The 19952-nt window shown below is 35.7% G+C and overlaps 2 protein-coding genes across 4 annotated transcripts in view; one reads left to right on the forward strand and one right to left on the reverse strand.

The window, feature by feature from the left end:
• CLNK (cytokine dependent hematopoietic cell linker) overlaps positions 1-11101 on the forward strand; it is a 65628-nt gene extending 54527 nt beyond the window's left edge. Inside the window, exons 16-19 of the mRNA XM_026068500.1 lie at positions 1163-1296; positions 1668-1745; positions 4278-4433; positions 10448-11101. Coding sequence (XP_025924285.1) covers positions 1163-1296; positions 1668-1745; positions 4278-4433; positions 10448-10594 — 515 coding nt within the window. The 3' untranslated portion in view covers positions 10595-11101. The remainder of the gene's footprint in view (positions 1-1162; positions 1297-1667; positions 1746-4277; positions 4434-10447) is intronic.
• A 568-nt stretch (positions 11102-11669) lies between these two features.
• Positions 11670-19501, reverse strand: ZNF518B (zinc finger protein 518B). Of its 3 annotated transcripts, none has more exons than XM_026068497.1 (2): positions 19419-19501; positions 11670-17866 (listed from the first exon to the last, which is right to left on the reverse strand). In XM_026068497.1, the coding sequence occupies exon 2, from the start codon at positions 17655-17657 to the stop codon at positions 14394-14396; it is 3264 nt and encodes a 1087-aa protein (XP_025924282.1). In that variant the 5' UTR covers positions 17658-17866; positions 19419-19501; the 3' UTR covers positions 11670-14393. The 3 variants fall into 3 exon arrangements, with proteins under 3 accessions (XP_025924282.1, XP_025924284.1, XP_025924283.1); XM_026068499.1 differs by having other exon boundaries at positions 19459-19475; XM_026068498.1 differs by lacking the exon at positions 19419-19501 and adding an exon at positions 18846-19356.
• Between the last annotated feature and the right edge of the window lie 451 nt (positions 19502-19952).

A 19952-nucleotide genomic window follows, 5' to 3' on the forward strand; every position in this document is an offset into this window, starting at 1 on the left:
TGAAATATAGTTTCAGCAAACACTGCTGTCTCTTGTCACAGTCACCAGCAAGAAAGATGGAAAGGACTGATAATCACATATTCACTCATTCACTTCTGTAACACTCACAAGGTCAGTTCTCCCCAAAGCATTGCACAAAACAAAATCCAATCTGTTGTATAGCAGGATACATTTTTTATTCTTCCTCAAGTAACCATTTTTTCCATATCATGTACATGTAAACTGCTTTTCAAATACACAACTAGAAATATTCCATCGCTTTTCCTCGGGCTGCAGTTCCACTGCAGCCTAACCTTACCCAGTTAGCACGCCTTCCCCTGTTACCCTACGCTGCATGTTCCTGCCCCGGCCCTTGTGCTCACACGGCTCTCCTGTGACATGGCATGCTGATTCCAGCTGTTAAATGTTCAGTGTTAAATATACAGAATGCTAATCACTTTTGCTTCAAGAGGACAGTTTTCAGCTATCTAGGCTCCCTCAGTCAGCTCTCTCTAATCTCACCAGTAAGGAGGGCGTAGGAACATGCAGCCTAGGAACACCATCTTCATAACACAAGAGGAAGCAGACTCACTTCTCTGCATTCAAAAAACAGGTCCTGGTCCAAAATTTATTAATTTAAACTTCTGTCTGCTCTGCAACTTGTTTATCAGGATAGCAGAACTTCTGAATCCTTTCAGACTCCTACAGCTCGGTAGAAACATCTGACAGTGGGATAGTAAGTGGCTATAATATACTTTGATCAAACACTACTACAAGGGTTCAAAAGGTGAAAGTAGAACAGAATGAACTGTTACACTTGTAGAATACAAATGTCCCTATATATTTATTAAATGTTTTATTTAGCATTAAATATTTAATTACTAATTTCTGTTTAACATATAATTACGTTTATGTGCCCATGAACCTAGCAGAGTGACATCAATTAAAAAAAAATCTGAAAAATCTCTTTGGGCTTGAATCTGAAATTACTGATGCTGTATTAGTACAAGACCAATTGGAATTGATAATTCCAAATTTTAAAGGTTAATATCACAAAAGTGTATTTCCAAGCTGTAAATGGTACTCCAATACATACTGAGTAAAAAGTGATATGGTAAAATGAAGCTATAATTTAAACTTAAACCATGTGATTTTTTTTTTCCTTCTGAATTTACTTTTACAGGGTCCATGTTAAATGTAGAGAGTTTGTCAGTTAAGAGGTCACCATCTCCTACACAGCTCCTATCATATGAAAATAAATCAAAACATTCCTTTGTAAAACGGGAAATGGAATCTCTTACCCAGCCCATTGAAAAGGTAAAGAATGCTTCATTTAGTAAAGAGACAGTTTCTTAGAAAACAGGATTATCACTGTACAACGTACACACACAAGAACTGCTGTTTACTGAATATACTTCTCTATGAACTTAAGTGGTCTGATAGCTGTGTGTTTTCAGCACCCCTGAAGAGTCCAATATGAGTTTATGATACTACGGATAACAAATTTGATGCCTAATTTGAAACAGATTTTCTAAAATAATTTCTTGATACAGATGCATCACAATTGTTTTGATAAACTGTGATAAACTTGTTTTAAATGCAGTTAGATACAATAATTTTTCATTGGCTTTTGCTTCTGCCAGTTGTGGTTAATTTCTACATACTAATTATGATATCTTAAAATTAAGGATTTAAACAAATATGACTGGTACATTGGAGAATATGATCGCCATGAAGCAGAGGAGGCATTGTTACAGGAAAACACTGTAAGTACAATTTATCTTGAAACCAGTGGTGTAGACTTGTGGAGAAAACATTTGTAAACTAACTACGATAGTTTACAAGTGCTTTGTAACCTAATCATACAATCCATAACAACTTAAATTTGATACAAAAATATATAAAGAGTTTAAAATGTTGCTCTTTATGTTTTTATTGCATTTTGCTAAACATGTATACATTAAAATGTTTAATTTTGACACTATCAAACATATATATTATTACCAAGTATTTTACTGATTGACTCTTCAGAGATTATTAATGGGATTAGGAGCAGCAGCATATTTCAGTATTTTGAACTTTTTCTTTTTTTCTTTTTTTTTTAAATAAACTGATAGGCATAGGAGCACTTTTGCAGTCATTATTATGTTTAAGTTCTTTGCAAGGTGAGATCTAAAAGAAGTGGGCTGAACAGAAGGAGCAGCATGATCCGTGGGAGCTGAAAGAACAGAGCAGAGTGACCCGGACAACATAGAACAGTAGAGGTTGAGAACATTGGTTTATGAGCTATAGAAAGGATACTTTCATTGTCCCACTCTAGGCAAAGTGGGTGGGATAAAAAATACTGCTCGATTACTGGTTTAAAAAACGATATATGGTATGGTCAACAAAAGGTATAAAATCTTCCTAATCTGTAATTTATTCAGAGATTGAAATCATGTCTGCAGGGCTGAAATATGAGAGTCCCATTCAGACCTGTCAACCTCCAGCATCCAAAATTATGAAGGCTGTATTTTTTCTTTTTATTATTATTATTGACTTTATTATTATTATTGACTACTTTTTTTCCCACCTCTTGTTGAGTCTTTTAAGGACACTTGTCCAACTTTCATCTTCAGTAAGGAGGGCTAAACATTTCCTTAAGAAAAAAAACAAATTTTGAGAAACTCACAATAGCATTAGGAGTTTTCCACTGAGCACATTGTGGATTAGAATAAATACAGTGACTGGTTTTTTTCAGGGTAATTTTACCACAGAACCTCTCAGCAGCACTCTCAGAAGAGAAAGCGTATTCATCGAAAAAGCTATGAGAATAATGACCAGTTTGCTATAAAGGGTTAATCCCCAGCAGAGCACTTCAAATAGCTGCTGCCCTGCAGGACACTGTGCAGTGCTGCACTTCCTGTTAACTGCCAGAGGTTCCGTGGCAGGCGCACACGAGAACCAGCTGTAGAGAGATTCTGAGGACACTGAGACTAAATTACAATAGCATCAAGTTATTCCAATATTGTTAACTTTCCCAAAATCTGTGGGTTTCAGCTGGGTTTCCAGTCACATACGCTCAGAAAGGATTTTACAATGTTTCTTTAGACTACTTCTATGCATAATAATTTTAAATAAAGTACTGGATGCCATGGCAAATGGGAGAGAAGCCAGTTTCTCAATGGGCTCAACTATTCCTTAAGGAAAGAAATTCCATTTAGAGCGATGGCTTGAGGCTACCCATCAGCTGTAAATTTTATTGCACTACCCTGAACTGGCCACTCTGAGAAGACTTTAGAAAACAAAGAATACAGCCACTCTGTGTTTGTACAGCAAAGTAGCATCAGAGAAAAGCAACTAATAAAAGTGTGCTATTTGTCATAGCCAAGTGTGAGAGTTACCTCATGAAAACAAGGTTCTCCGATACCGTAGCCTGGTTCACAGCTCTTTGTACCTAGAAGGGCTATCAGCAAGAACAGTGATACAGGGGGTATGTTTTGGACTTAATTTTATTCATAGCATCTTCGAGGAACAGCATAGTGATTTTCAGCTATCCAAAATTCAAACACATTTCTTGATGAAGAAATCAAGAGACGATATTAATTAACTGCATATCCTTTTAAAAAAGTAACATAATTCAGGACTCCTGGTGCAGTTAAGAATTCTGGTCTGCAATTCCTACAGTCCCTATTACAGTGACATTAACTTGTCATTATTCAGAAAGAATCTAAAAACTTAGAGGTTCTTAGTTTCATTGATCTACATTTTTTTCTTTCATTCTTTCAAAGAATTGTTCTAAATTTATGAACACAAAATAAAATAGCTTTTTTTAAAGAAAACATGGATTATAGTCTCCCTACCCTTAATGGAATTACTATCACTCCCTTCCTGCCTACTGTCAACCATTAACTTCCCTCTTTTCCCTGATTTGACTTTCAATACCCGTGTTAATTTTAAAATCATTTTCTAGCATGGAATTTCAATACAGATTTCAGACTAATATTGTACAATATAGTAGTAGTGATCTAGCTATGATTTTTCACTAGTGTCAGTCAAAGTCTGTTGATTATATATGATTCATTACAGAAATTAGCTATTTTAATACAAGCGGTTTCACTATGCTTAAAAAAACACTTTGCTAAACTGCCTACAAATAAATTCCATTTAAGAAGTAGATTTTGTTGCAGCTGTGTAATACAGCACTGTTATAATAATTCTGCAAGATGTATCCCCAAACTATAGTTATGGGCAATGTATGAAAATGCTTTTCATTAGGATTTACTCTTATAACAACTATTATAATCTGTGTCATACAGGATGAGACATTCTTGGTCAGAGACTGTTCAAAGAAATCAAATGCTGAACCATATGTTTTGGTTGTCTATTATGGAAAAAAGGTATACAACATTAAAGTACGTTTTCTGGAAGACAGCCAACAGTATGCACTGGGAACAGGGCTCAGAGGAGATGACGTAAGTAAAATACCATCTAATGTTATAGTCTATTGGTTGTGTGTTGCACTTAACAGTTCTTCATACTAAAGGCAATTAGTTATAAACTCCCCCACACAGAAAAGTTGCTTTATGCTTCATTAAAGTTTGTTTTACAGTCCTCTCATTTCGAGTATGTTTTAAGCAATTTCAAGATAATTTAAATCACATTCTGATGTAAATCAATGTGAAAATTTCCTAAGAATGGATAATTCTGTCTAAATACTTCTGCCTACTCTGACTCTAGGTAACACCAGCAAAGGGGAAGAGTCCTTCCTTTCAAGATATACATCTTTATACATACAACAACACATTTTGTAGTTTTTTACAATAATATATAAGCAATGTTTTAAAACATATGCAGCTCTATACATCTGACCAGCATGCCCTGTTGCTATTACTGCTGTATAATCATCCAGTTTCTCATATTGTCTCTCTCTCAAATAGCAAAAGGGAAATCAGCATCTTTAAAAAGAAATGAGGAAATACAACAAAAGTTGTCATGGATATTCAGAAGCAATGAAAGAATTATTTCTTTCTCTTCAATCAGTCTTTGAAATATAATAAAGTTAAATTAGAAAATCCCCTTAGATTAGCAATATGCTCCTTTACATAATTAAATTTGATTACATTCATCATAAGAGTCTAATTGCTATTCTAATTATATGGTTAAGTAACAAATACTATATCTGCATGTCTTCCCCACATGAAGAAAAAAATATTTCAGAACTGAAACAGTTATCTCCATAAAGATACAATACTTGCAAAAAAAATTAAAGAAACTTACAGAAGTCCTAGCTGAGCATCAGATCATGCATAAGGGAGGGCCAGACTTTGCAGCAGGAAAAGGAGAACAAGAAACTATTATGCAGATTATTAAATACGCAATCAATAGACAGATAGCCAAATAAAGTGAAATGGCAAAGCCACTGCAGCTGTCTTCAATTATGTCCTTTTTATGAGTGATAGTACTTTTAAAACTTATCTTTTCTATAGCTAGACTTGAAAAACTCAACTCAAAACTCATTCTAGCTAACTTGATGAATTTGCCAGGACCATGACTAAATTTGGACTCTCTTAGAAATTGTGGCATAGGATTCATGAGCTTTCAGAGATGAGACACAAATTTTACTGGCAAATTGTTCTTCAGGAACATTGGTTTAATAATGAGGAAAAAGACCTCTTTGTTCGAGCACGATAAAACAGTTTGGGAAGCAGAAAGGTAGAACAAATTAAGAACAACACTGCATATATCATCGTGGCATTGCTGCTGAGGACTATCAGTCCTCTGTAAAACACCGTCTCTGAACTGAACCTCCTAGATAAATTCTTGGAGTTTTAGTATGTCCCTAACAGAATGCAAGTTTAGTTTTCCATAACTGTTAGGTTGTTTAGTCTTCCTATAATGGCCCAAATCAGAAAGTCTCAGATTAGAAGAGATGACTGATTTAAAAAAATGGAATGACACAAATACAGTATACTACAAAATAATGCAGTATGTGTATTACACACTACTACAAATTAATGACATAAAGCCAAAGTCTTAACATTTTAGCAGATCTGACAATTAAGGCAACTTAGAAAGAAAAAAAGTGACCTGAACACAATATGAAAACAATTTTAAGGGTGAACAAACAACTTTTACAGAACCAGAAGGAAGGAGAACATGATTCCTCCTGTCTCAGGAAATATCAAAAAATCATGACTTTCTGGTTGGTTTCAACTTGTTCACAGAAAGCAAACATCTTAAGCAGAGGTTCTGGAATGACACTACTCAGATTAGAATGTTACATTCCAGAATAAGGATTTCAAGCATCTAGTAAATTACCAATAGTATATCTAAGACTTGGCTCTAACAGACAAGTCTGTAATCGTGACATGCATCTTAAACCTTTTTTTAATATTGAGTGAATAATTTTTTTCTTTTATTTAGAAATCTTCCATAGATCAACTACAACAGAAAAATTACAGAATTGTTTTGCTAGATAATCAGTTATGTGTAGCACTGGGGAGCCACAGAGATGACAGCCCCCCATTTCTCTGCATTATTTTCAGCAGATGTGAAAATAAAATGAACACACTGAAGTAGGCAAGAAGTGCAAAAGTAATAATGAACGATCAGTGGCACCAACCCTGTTCAGCAGAGCTACTTTCATCTCAGATCACCTGAAAGGATTTACCAAACTGTTCTTTCTTGAAAATTAAAATCTCAGCTTCTGCACCTCTCCTAAGATTCTTGTCTCAAGGGGGTTAAAACAATTTGTCAGGCTGTGTCAGCAATCAAAGTGCAGCCTATAATTTTCCAATATCTATTAAATGCTTTTCAGAATGCTCTGCATTGTCCCTTTGCTCTGTAGGGAACCCCTCTGTTGTACTACATTTTGCAGTATACAATGCAGACCAGATGCTTTATCAAAATCAGGTGAATATCTCTTCTTTACCTGGTAAGAGAAAGAAAAAAACCCACCAAAAGTGCAGACCTATTGCACAGTATCTATATATTGGCATTTTCTCTCCTATTTTATTCACAGGTTCAGTATTTCTGATTTTCTGCAATGTATTTTCACTTTTGGATTTGTCTATTTCCATCCCTTAAAAGCTTTTTATTTTCTTACACGTTTAACAAAATTCTTCAAAGTTTTTCCTATCCTATTACAACTCTTGATTTTCCAGGTACAGATTATGCAGTGCTAACACTTTATACCACGAATGTAGCTTTTCTATTAACAATTTTTTGAAAATTTAATTCAACTTTCATACAGGGCATCATTAGCTCTTGTGTAACCTTATAAAGATATTTCATCATCAGACTTTTGATTATCTTAGAAAATTGTTACTTCTGTGTCAGAGTGACAGTGATCAACAGCAAGTAACTGAAATCCCATGCACATAAATTAGTACTAAACTTGAATATAATGCATACAAGCAAAGGAGAATAAAACAATTTTAACTCTGTTAGTATACCTAAATCTTTTGCTAGCAGTTAAGCCACAGATGTTCACATCTACATATACATTTCATGTATTTTGTTGATCCAACTAGGGGCCAAATCACACAAAGCAATAATGGCCAGGTCCCCAAATGGGACATATGTGAAATTTAGGCATTTACATTCAAAATTGCTGTCATGAACACCCTCTGTTTGGCTGTTGCCTTCCGCCACTGCAATCACTTTTCAATATTAAAGATCCACAGACACCTGTATCTCTTCTTTTCATATATACAGCTGTTTTGACAGCTCAAAATGACTCAAAACCTTGCTTACATTCAAAGCTAATCATGACACAAAAATTAAACACTGTTCTTGTTAACTCTTTGCAAAACTAAATCTGTCACGCACAAAACACATTGTTTTACCACGCCTGCAGCTTCAGGCTCAACTCAAAATGCAGTGACAACTGCTTTATTTTCTAAAACCAAAGGCAGGAGTAGGCTGTGCTTCAGCTCACAGCCTGTTTTACAGAATAACTTAGACTATGGACAGATGTGTATCTCTGGATCTAGCTGTGCTGGCCACAGATGTTTTCTCAGTCATCACCACTCCCTGTCACTGTTTGCAGCTACTTGTCATTTTCAAACTATCACTCATGCAGCTCACATCATTTCAGCTTGATTCATTTCAAGGGGAGTCAAATGGATTAGCTCAAACTACCTTCAGCAGCCATTAAGCTTTAGAGTAGATGAGCAATCACTCACACAACTGCTTTCACTGACAGCGCTGTGTCAAAAGTAACCTGCAACAAAATGGGAATAGCAAACACCTGTAGGAGGATGGTAACACCTTCAACCAAGAGATACTTTTAAGGTAAACACTTTGTCCGTGGCTTGAATGACACTTTAAATTCAGGATGTGAGATGCTTAGTCCAGAGTCCTATCACCACCTCTAAGCAATTCAACACTACACCTTCCATCTTCTTGGAAATATTGACTGGCTAACTAACAACTGCTCTTAAGTGGGCTTTTGAAGCTCTTCTGCTTTTCAGGAAAACAAAACATTGAGAGACCTAGTTGGACAAAGGATGAGCCAAAAGGCAGCACAATTACAGTATTCACATGGGCACAGCTGAGTATCAGGCTTCAGTCCCTGCATCAGGGTCTGTTTTCTTTAAAATGACAGTTATATAAAATGAATGAATGACCCTTGAGAGCCTATACTTATCTCCTCTGAATAGCCTAGAGACCAGCAGGTAGGACACCCCTAAGATAGCAAAGATCTGTTTGAATCTCTTCAGACAGTCAAGGGAGAAGCACAATTCTGAAAGACTTCATTTTCTTCATCTTTGTGACTTTATGCCTAACAGAAAGCATGGGGTTCCATTAAAAGGCCCAAGAACATAAAATTTAGGACTGTCAGTGCTCGTCATTATGATGCCTAAGTCAATTTTATGGTCTAGCAGCCGTGAAGAGACTCAGGACTTAATATTTTAAATCTCATTAACTCAAACGAGAATGAAGGATGAAAGAAATCAGGAAAAAAGACAGAAGTGTAACAGCTGAGAGGCATTCTTCCCCCATTACAAAAGAGCTACAGCTTAGAGGTACGGTGATGCATAATGTGACATTTGCCAAGTGAAGCTAAACAAGGTCCAAAGGAGATTAAACAATTAGCATAGCATTTCAACAAACAAGAATCAGACAACAGGAAAAGAAGCAGACCTGCTAAAGAACAAGTTTAGGATTAAAAAAAAAAAAAGGGAAAGATTACTTTGGTACGGCATGAAACACAAACTACAGTTTTGCCTAGATTTCCAGTAACAATAGCAATCTTGAACATGAGGCAAAGACAGCAAAGTTGAGCAAATATATACAAGGAAATATTATGAAAGCAAAACCTTAAAAAATTACTACACTTGCTTTGCGCTCAAATAACTTTGATGCTAAGATAATAAAGGAGCAGCTGCACCAGAGCACAGATTTTATCTGAAAGACTCTCTTGTTATAAATTGAGTATGGATCAGGTGGAAATGACAGATGATCATGAGATGCCCTCACCATATGCCCATGGATAAAGTAAATGTAATATAATAAACAATGTATTTCTTTTAGATATAGGTGAATATTAATGCCACAGTAAACTTTCATTACTGTGTACAATTCTAGTGTTTTAATAACAATGAATCCAAAGAAGAGCTGAGGAGAAATAGTAGTGTGATGACAGAAATGAATCACAAAATTAGAAGTTAGCTTGTTTAGTCTAGAAAAGTGAAGGCTTAGAAGTTCTACACACAAGGCCAACCACAGGGAAAAGAACTACTTAAACTGAAGGCAAGTGATAGACAGTGATTACTAATGCATTGACTGGAGAGTAGAGGATTGGTAACCATCAGAATGGCAGAATTTAAGAGACTCCCAGGAGGACAGGTGAGGATAAATACCTTGATAATTTTAAGTTGCAGCTTGATCAGTTCAGGAACCTCGATCCAGATCTTTGTCATTATAGGAACAGGATTAAAGAATGCCATTGGTTTGATCAACAGAGAACACCACAAAAACCCTGCTGAGACCCTTTCAGTCCCATTCTTCAAAGAGCTTTTACTTTCTCAGTAAACTGAACTGGAAAATAAAAGGTACATTTAAAAGAGGGTAACTAGCAATGTAAAGCACTGTGCACTACATAAGTATGATTTGTAACAGGGTAAAAGTTAATAATGATTTACAGTTACTTCATCATTTCAAAGTCTATCATGCAGGTGCGATCACAAACTTTTACAGGTGATATTGCATTCCTGGGATTTAGAAATAGTTCCTTTTTGTCCCAAGCAGGAAGCTGCTTTCTCCTAAAGACGACAGTTCTTCAGAGGCTCAAAGGAAATATAAGCGGATTAGACTCTGGTGCTCTTCCTTTTATGATAGCTTCCATTTAATCTTATCATTCTATGCAAAATATTGTCTATTTCTAATATTGTCAATAGAAAGTCTTTTAATGTTAGAAGAGACAAAGACTTCCAGCATTTCAATTTTCAGTCACTGATTAAAATTTTACTTTTTTCCCCAGAAATTTAATTCCGTGAAAGAAATCATTGACTTCTACAAATATATTCCCATCACACTTATTGATGGAAAGGACAAATCAGGAATCCAGAGAGAACAGTGCTACCTTACATATCCATTCAAGTTGCGCAAAAGATGCTTTCTGCCTTGATATCACCAATTTGTTTGTATAAACGTAAATAGAACACTTATTTAAATGTGGCAGAAGTCAGGTTAGACTTTGGGTCATGAACTCCCAAGGAATATTATGAAGCAGTCTAAATCTTCCACTAAAAAAGTTTTCGCAAACTAGGACTATACGTCTACTTTTTTTTTTTTTGATTCTTAAATTGTTTTATGTAATACATGTAAGTGAATTAAAAGGATGTACTACAGGTAAAGTATATGTCATATTAATTCACATGGAAATGTTAAAAGAAGGTGACCTGTGATATCTTGACAACAATTGAACAAACTGCTTGTCTTGCACAGTACCTGCTAATAAAAGATGAAAACCAAATTCTTGCTTAGCAAAAAGTCACTGAAGCTAAGGTTGTAGCAAAACCTAATAAACCATATTATATCCATATCAAAAATATTCTTGCTGTTAAAAATAGTCATGACATTCTGTTTATCTGAGGGTTCGCTGTATTACTACTTCATTCATTGTGCATATGTATCTGTGGGTGTACATTAAAAAGCCCTGCTCAGTAGCCACTGAAATCAGTAGGTGTCAGTTGATACTCATAGGTACCGGACCAGATACTAAGGCTAGCTTTAATGAAATAAATCCTGTTACTTGACATGAGTAAGACTTATTCTTTAGCTCAAGTGAGAGATACTTGTATTCATGTCTGAGCTTTCAAACACTTACACAGTAAGACCATTTAGGCAAACAGTCCCTTTGAATTGCCTGTGCAAATCCAGAGATAAAAAACCATCATTGGGAACAGCAGAAATGTTTAAACTCAACAAAAAAGATTTTCCAATCTATACCAAAGGAGATGAGAAGAAGGTGATATTTTTCCAGAGCAATGTATAATACTATGTTCATATAATCAGAGTTTTGGAAGACTTAACTAAATTCAGTTGGAATATGAAAAGCAAACATGAGTACTTTTCTATGAAGCATCAATATTCTTCCTTTCTAAGCATGCTCAAAGCTTGACTAGTTAATTGGAAAACACCAGAAAGCAACCTAAGTTGCTTTATCCTTACAGAACGGGAACAAGAGGAATAAAAATATTCAAGCCCCAAAACATGACATTCCAATCCAAATTATGATGTAGTACACAACGGCACAGACTAGTTCTAAAAAATATAGCGGTTGGTTGTTGAATTACTTGAAACCTTTTTACTTCTCTAAGCTGCATCACAATGCAAAAAAGAACATTCATTATAATTATGTATCTGAAACCACTGAGACTACTGAACTTCCTGAAGGAAATTATTCTGACATGACATTACCTAGAAATTAGAACCAAAATTAACAAAACAGAAACTGCTAGGTAGTTTGGCAGAATTCATCAAAAGGATAAGAGGCATGAAATAATCTGCTTTAAGAGTTTTGTGACCACCATACAATTTAATTTATGAAAGGTTATCATATTTAAAAAAAGACATATTTTCCAAACTAAACACATGAAAAAATAACACAGTTTAACAATTTAGATAACAGACTGTGTCACATAAAAAGCTTTTGTAGATGTCTACTAAAGCAAAGACAAAAACATTACTAGTATGTTTAAAACATCTACAGTTTCTAATGCTGAGCAACACAAAAAAAACCCCACAATACAGCTTTTGTTAGGAATATTCTAATTTTGCCAGTGACAACTCTTAAAAGAGAATTCAAAAACATTTATTTAGTAGCTTCTACAGAAACAAAATTAATTCAAACAGTAACCTGGACTGAAGGAGTTTAAACAATGGAGAAATTTAACCATGTTTCTTCTTATGTTAACAATTTCAATATTACATGTGATATGTATGCCAGGATTTTAAAATGAAAGTATTTTCACAATCAAAAATGCAAATAGTACTGTTAGGTTTGGCATCAAAGTACATGAAGTGAAAAAACCCTCTAGTGTACCCATCTAAAAAAATATAATCCCGTTTGAATACAAAATGAGAACTGTCATTTCTTTATTACTGACAAAACAGATAAAAGGAAATTTGTTCTGTGGAATAGGTTAGCCTATGGCACAAATGATACAAAAACTTTCAATGTGTACACAATGATATGTAAGATCTGACTTCTGAAAGCACCAAGTATCTGAAGGATTTTAACACTGTATTGCAAAATGGTTGGAAAGCAATGTTCTAAATGTTTTTTGTAAAATAAACCTCAATCAGAAGATGTACTTTATAGTTCTAAAATATTTACATTTCAATACAGATACCGTACATACTTTATCAAAAGCAATGTATAATCTGCCAGAGCATATAAAAAAAAAAAATTCCCAGCCTAGTTAATTGTTTATAAAAATGCATCAACAGTGAAAAGAAGTTAGGAACTACCAGTTCTTCCAAATAGTAGCCCCAGTTCAAACATATAATACATATCCAGCATAAGAGTCAGTACTGACTTTTTAATCTGTAAAAATGTAAGAAGTGATTTTAATTGCAAATATGTGCTTAATTCAGTATAGTTCATTCTATATAATTTTAGAATAGAATGATTTAGAATTAACAAGATGAAGAAAACATCCATTGCTCACGTACAGAAACATTAGACTTCAGTATCATCCATCCTCCTTCCTTACTAAAAACTTGAAATTTGGCCTGGATTTAGAAAAGTATTTAAGCAACTGAGTAATCTGCTTACACTGCACTCATCAGCAGATACATACTGTATGTACATATGTAACTAAACACATGCTTGTATGAATTGAGGGCTACCTAAAATATATTCTAACAACATCCAAGTCCTTAATCTTTAGAAGGATGAAAGACTGCACTGAAAATCTGGTTCAACACTGTCAACATAAAAGCTGTGTAACATGGTTTTTCATCTTGACAGGTCTTCATCTTCAGCAAGTTCTCCCTGTGAATAAGCATGAACTCACTGACTAGAGAGCTAACCAAACGCCCCATTCTGCAAATGTGTTTCTATCAGGCTACAAACACATGGTGGTAGGGGGTTATACATTTGGCTCTTCACTCCCTGGACTTCAGAACAGTCTGTTGGGACCACACAGAGAAAAACTTCTCTCTCCTAACAGCCTAAGTTTGATGACACCTAGGGCTTTGCCTGCTCAGAACAAAGGTAGCACAAAAAGCCAGCAAGGTGCCTGTCTCTCTCTCACATTTATGCAATACAGGCCAGGTAAAGCCTAGATACTACACAGACTTAAGCTTTGCAGTGCCATCTGATGTAGTGGGAGCAACTGATCTTACAGATTCTTCATTTACATCCCCGTATACCAATAAAGTCAGCAGAGGTGCTTCCCACTAAAACAGGGTACTTTCATTTCAGTTTACTTTTTCTGCATGGCACTTTGTCACTAAAGCTATGATGTATGCTTACTGCCCACAGAGGATCAAAGGTGCTTTTTAGTACATGTATGCCTGATCTCTGAAACACTATGTTGTGATTAAAAAAAAAAAAAGTTAAATTTACACATAACTTGTAGTCTAAGATTTTAATCCATACCAAACTAGCACAAACCAGTTACAGCACAGTATCCTAGCACAGAGAATGGCAACTAGAAAGATGTTTGCATAGCAAATCATTTTCAGATTTCTCTTAGGGAACAGATGAAGTCGTCCTCCAATACATAATTCAATTATGAGAGTGCAAAGTAGTGCTTAGCCCTCACTATTGGCTTCTCGTTATCTCTGTAACTCTGTTCTCATTTCCCACTTTGCTAACAATACAAACCTTTTGGCAAAATAAAGGAGTTATTTCTATCTTCCCTTCCAAGCAAATTAGTGTCACTCATTAAAAATAAGACAAATAAACTAATCTCTCACTTGATGTTTTGTGTTGGAAGAGAAAGAACATCCCAACCCTTGGTTGCCTCTATCAAGTGTCTCTGTCCATGACTTATCCATTCTTCCTGGTCCATATATACCCTTCCACAAAACCAGCACTTAAACATACACTGAAGCGTTTCAGCTGGTGAAGCTTCCACCACCTGGTAGTTGTTTTTATGCGTCTTTTTTAGTTTCATTTTTAACATACTCTGTTTTTTGGCTTGGTTTCCTGTCTCAACATTCTGAAGAGTGAGACGCTTTCGATAACGTTTCACACCAAGACAACTACTTGTCCTTTCTGAGAGAACTACTTTCAGGACGTGACCTTTATACTTGTTGATAGTCTTCATGACATTAATTATCTCCGGTGAGTCAACATCAGGATGGTTTAATACCACAACTGGCTGGTTACGACGAGGGCATTTTATCAACTGATTCATTCTCAAAGGGACAAGCCTAAGACGCCTTGCTGTCAACAGATAGGCCATGTCAGAACCAGAACTGGTTTCTGATTGAGTCCTTGTTTTCCTCTTAGGAAGTTCCCTGAAGCTTGCTTGTTTTCCTTTATTTTTGGGTCCCTGTTGACTCTTTGAATGGAGTTTGCTTTGCTTACTCACATCACTGCTTTTTTGATACAATACCCCACTTTGTTTACTATTATTTTTCACGCTTGCCTCTCGCTTTGGTCTTTGTCTGAGTGATACACTTCGGGATGAAGCATTCAGTTCACTCTGATTAGATAAACATGGCAAATTACTGCCAAGTTTCTCAGAAAAGCTGACAGGAACCGGACGAGGCAGAAGCATTTCATTGCAATATGTAGAAGGAGCTGATGCTTCACTCCTATTTTCTATTCCTTTTGTGTTTTGACTGCTAGTAGCATTCAGCACTCTCAGCACTGTCCCTTTGGGAATAAACACCGGAGAAGCAACATGGGAGTTTTTAGTCACCCTGCTTTTAGATGTTTTTGTGACTGTAAGAAGTTGTTCTTCATTGTGTTCTTCGCTACTAATCACACTGTTCCCACCATGCAGCTGAGGCGAAGATGCAGATTGTTCCAACACAGTGGCAGGGACAATTCTCTCACAGCTTGCTGAATTTTCCTGAGGCAAAAGCACCTTTTTACTAGAAACTGGACATCTCAAAGGCATAGATTTCATGTTAGACTCAGCAGCAGACATCAACTGTGCAATCTTTCTACAGAGCAACGTTGCTGACTTTTTACTGCATGTTGTATCATCCCATCTAATGCCTTCTGGAACATTTTCAGCACCAGAGCTAAGAGAAAATACAGATGAAATGACAGGTCCCTCAAAAGGGTTGCCTTTATTTTCCATTTTCTGTAATTCTAATGATTCTAGGAGAAGATTGTTCTTTTGATTTATGGTATCAACTCTCTTTAGTTTGCTTAAGCTAGCATTTGTGTCCTCCAAAGGTGGAGTTTTAGTGACGTGAAACTTTCTTCCTGCTTCAGAAGATTTAACAGATTTGTTATCAAAACCCTTACTAGCTAAATATATACTTGGAGAGTTGACTAGCGGACTCTTACATTCATTGTCTTCACTCTTTAAGGGCAATGTATCCTTTTCTTTAAGAATTGCAAAAGAAGAGGAATTTTTGCCTTCCTGAGCAGCCTTTACTGAAACATTCTTGGAACTTTTATCTTCAGAAGCAGTGGCATGTTTGGGAGGGGATATATCCAGACTTTCTTCATAACAATACAAATCATAATGAAAATTATTTTTTCCATCTGTTTCCCTCCTTAAAGATTTAGGATCACTTACTTTTTCAGTACTAGAAGTCACTAGAGACTGAGAACAAAGTTCTATAACACCTGAATGGACATCAACACCTTTCACCAAATGAAAACATAATTTTGATGCATCTTCCTTCTGTACAGATACAGAGTTACAGTCTGAGGGTTGACAGTTAGAAGAACAAAGACATTCAGAATTCTTACCATATATACTATCTGATGTAAGCTGGTTACTAACACTGGATAATTTGTCTACATTCACTTCCATGGTTAGTAACTCATTTTGAAACACAGAAGATGCTTTTTTTCCTTCTGCAGATCGTTCTATACCTTGATTCTCAGGTTCTTCTTCATCACAGTTCACAGGTTTGTAAGTTGCTTCTTTCATAGGAATTAATTTAAGAACCAGCTGTTGTGCTCCATTCACTATTTTAATCTCTACTATTTGAGCTAAACAGTTAGAGGGAACTACAAGTTCAGATGGTGCAATTACTGTTAAAGGCATCCCAGGTTGCAAAGGTTCTGTTTTTGGAGAATACACCTCAACTTCCACACTTTGATTCTCACATAGGCTTATTTCAGATGGCTCCAATACTGTTTTATCCTGGATTGATGCTGTGTTTATGCTACATTCTATATCACGAGACAGACAGACTATTTTAGTCACTTTATCTGGAATCTCACAAACCATATTTGAAGATGAATTTGAAAGTTCATTTCGAAACGGAATTTTTTTATCATATTTCTGCTTTTCAAATAAAGTGCTTTGATTTGGCAAGCAAGACTTCTTTTGCTTATGGTTTATGATAGTATTTGTTAGCCGTTTTGTGGGTGTTTCATGTACTCTTCTTGTATGTTTTACTATATAATCATGTCTAACAGCACCATATTCACAGTATTCACACTGATAAGGAAAAGTTCCAGTGTGTTTCACCAAGTGTCTCTGGAATTCTCCTTTGGTGTAGGATACGTAACTGCAGTGGGAACAAATAAATTTAATTTCTTCATGTTGACCTATATGCTTTTTATACTGCAAAGGATCCTTTGTTGAAAATCTACATTTATCACAGTAATATTTACCTGGCAGAAAGTTTTTTACTTTAAAAGTTTTCTGATTTTTACTTGGGGATGTTTTTTCATGTTTTTCAAAGTCTACAGCACTGGCACCCTCAGGAACAAAATGGAGAGCTGGTGGTGTAATACGACTGCATTTCTTGCAGATGAAAGTTTTGTCTTCAGTCCACCCAAGTTTCTTATGCTCTTCTATATCCTGCATTGAAATTTTCTGAACACTTCTGCATTTTATACAGCTTATCAGTGACAGCTTATTATTCTCAGCCTCAGTCCCTTGGTAACAGCAATTCTGGTCATCATCCCCTTTTGATGGATTTGTTTTATCCTCAGAAGACTGCTTTGGGGATGTACTTAAGGAATTATTTTTATCATTAAGTTGGCCAGGGTACAATTTTGGTAACATTTCCCTCATTTTCTTCAACTGCATTTCAGAAGATGTGACTCTGCACCAGTATACTCAAAGCACAGCAGCAACAGGCAGAATGTTTTCTTGGTATTAGTCTTGTGTATGCTGCTTATCAGTCAATCATCCAGGTCACCAGTCTGCAAAATACGCACTTCAGAAGAAAGACTGCTCAAAGAACTGCATCCATACTATATTCCGAGTCCTTAACTTTATTCAATCAACTTGCAGCACTAAAGAAATAAAAAGCAGAAGATTAAGTCAGTTATGGTTTACTAATCAATGTACTAGTGAACTACAGCTGAACTACAGTGTGCAAATCTACCATTAATATTGATTGTATTGTGCATATACAACCATTAATTCTAAGCAAAACATACTCAATCAGTTAAAGAATCCTTTAATGTTTGCTCATATTCAAAATGGTCTTAAATTCATAAAAGGATCTAATATGTGTCAAAATCTAGACTGTTTATGCCATTTCTTCCCTCTGTTTTCAAAAATTTTACTTTCAAAAAAATGTATTTAAGCTTAACAAGAAAGATAACAGAACTGAACACTAAAATATGATTTCAGTTCATACATAGTCCCTGACTCAGAAAAAGATATTATTAGGCACTACAGGGGTCACTCATTTGTGAATCTCAGAAAAAAAGGAAAGAGACTGCAAGGCTCACTAGAAACACAGAACTATGAGTTTGTTTTTAAATATCAGGAATTTCAAGGCAACTTAAGAATCCTTAAGTACAGATGGAAGTTCTTTTTTAATCAGTACCAACATTTCCAATCCAAGAGTCTTGAATGCTAATTCATAACAAGAGGCGATTTCTACTTCATATGTTCTCAAAATAATGAAGTCAAAATAATCTGCAGTTGCAGAAAATAATTACTTTCACTTCTCTTAATACCACAGTGTAATCATTGCTGCATATGTGGACAAGCATATAAATAATTCACTCCCTCCTGATAATACAAAGTGTGTAAAGCAAGCAAAATAAACAATGCAATGGAAAGCAGAGGGAAAACAGTAGTACCAGTGTAAAACCACCATCACATCAACCTGTGCAGAGTATTTGGCCCCACCGGTTCCACAACTCTGTCTCTTTTCTATACTTAACATGGACAAGAGCTTGGCTTTAAAAGCTTTTGCCAAGACTACAAGACCACAGATATTTGGAAAATAAATGAATAAAAATTACCCTTTTTACTTACAAGTAAAAAATAAATGTCAGTCATATGATGTCCAAAGCTAAAAGCAATGAGTAAAATCTATTCAACATCTTTCTTATTTCAACGTTCTTCCTTACAGAGATAGTGCTGCACAGACATGCATTCATGTATAGACCCTCAGGTATTTCTAGATTCCATTACATTTCAATATATCCTACAAAAGATAGTCACTTCTGCTTCTGAAATCTAATTCTTCTCCATGTTTATCTACAGAGAGTAGGGTTTGATTTGTGGCTCCAAAAGCACAGTGCTTGTATTACCTACTAACATCCTATTACAATAATCCTACTTGAATGAGATTTTTTTTACACCATGGTACGCCTTCGCAATGGCTTGACCCTTGATAAGTCAGCATCTGACCAGAAAGCTTTCCTTGCATGGGCCTATGCTCCATCTGCTAGTGTGCCTGACTACTGCAGTGCACTGCCCTAGAAAAAGGGCTTTGCAAAGAGCAAGTATATTGATATTTGTCAACCTCAAACATTAATAAGTTATAAAATTGGTTAGGGACAAGATAATTGGCTTTTTAGTCCTCAGTAGATGGATGCTGCATACATGTAAAACTCATTAGCAGGTAATTCTTAGGACTAGTAACCTCATCTCATCGTGATGCGGACAACTGTAGCTACATCCATATCTGAAAAAAAAAAAAAAAAATTCAATGGCAGTCTCCCAGGAAGTCAAAGGAGGAAACATACGTGTAAAAAGAACTGAACAACGAGTCAATGCTAAAATGACACTCATGTTGTCTCTCCACCTATTTCTTTCACCAATTGCTCCTGAATGCTGAATACCTAATAAGAAAAGTTTTGATGCAAACAGTTCTACTTTGTCATTATTCTGGAGAAAACAAGCCCAGAAATACATTGGAATTTCATCCTTATGCTTTCAGAAAATTTGATTTGCTTTTTCTGGTTATTTCAGAATAATGAGACTGTCAATGCACACAGAGAGGTGGCACAATCCAGCATCCATTCACTCCATACCGGCACAATGAGTTGGGGGAAGGGGAAGAGGGAAAGATGGGGCAAACTCCCCTGAAGAATTGTTGTGATAATTTAAAGAGCTGGCAGAGACATGCTTTGGAAG

Source organism: Apteryx rowi, unplaced genomic scaffold (assembly GCF_003343035.1).
Source record: "Apteryx rowi isolate R43461 unplaced genomic scaffold, aptRow1 scaffold_272, whole genome shotgun sequence".
Lineage (NCBI taxonomy): Eukaryota > Metazoa > Chordata > Aves > Apterygiformes > Apterygidae > Apteryx > Apteryx rowi.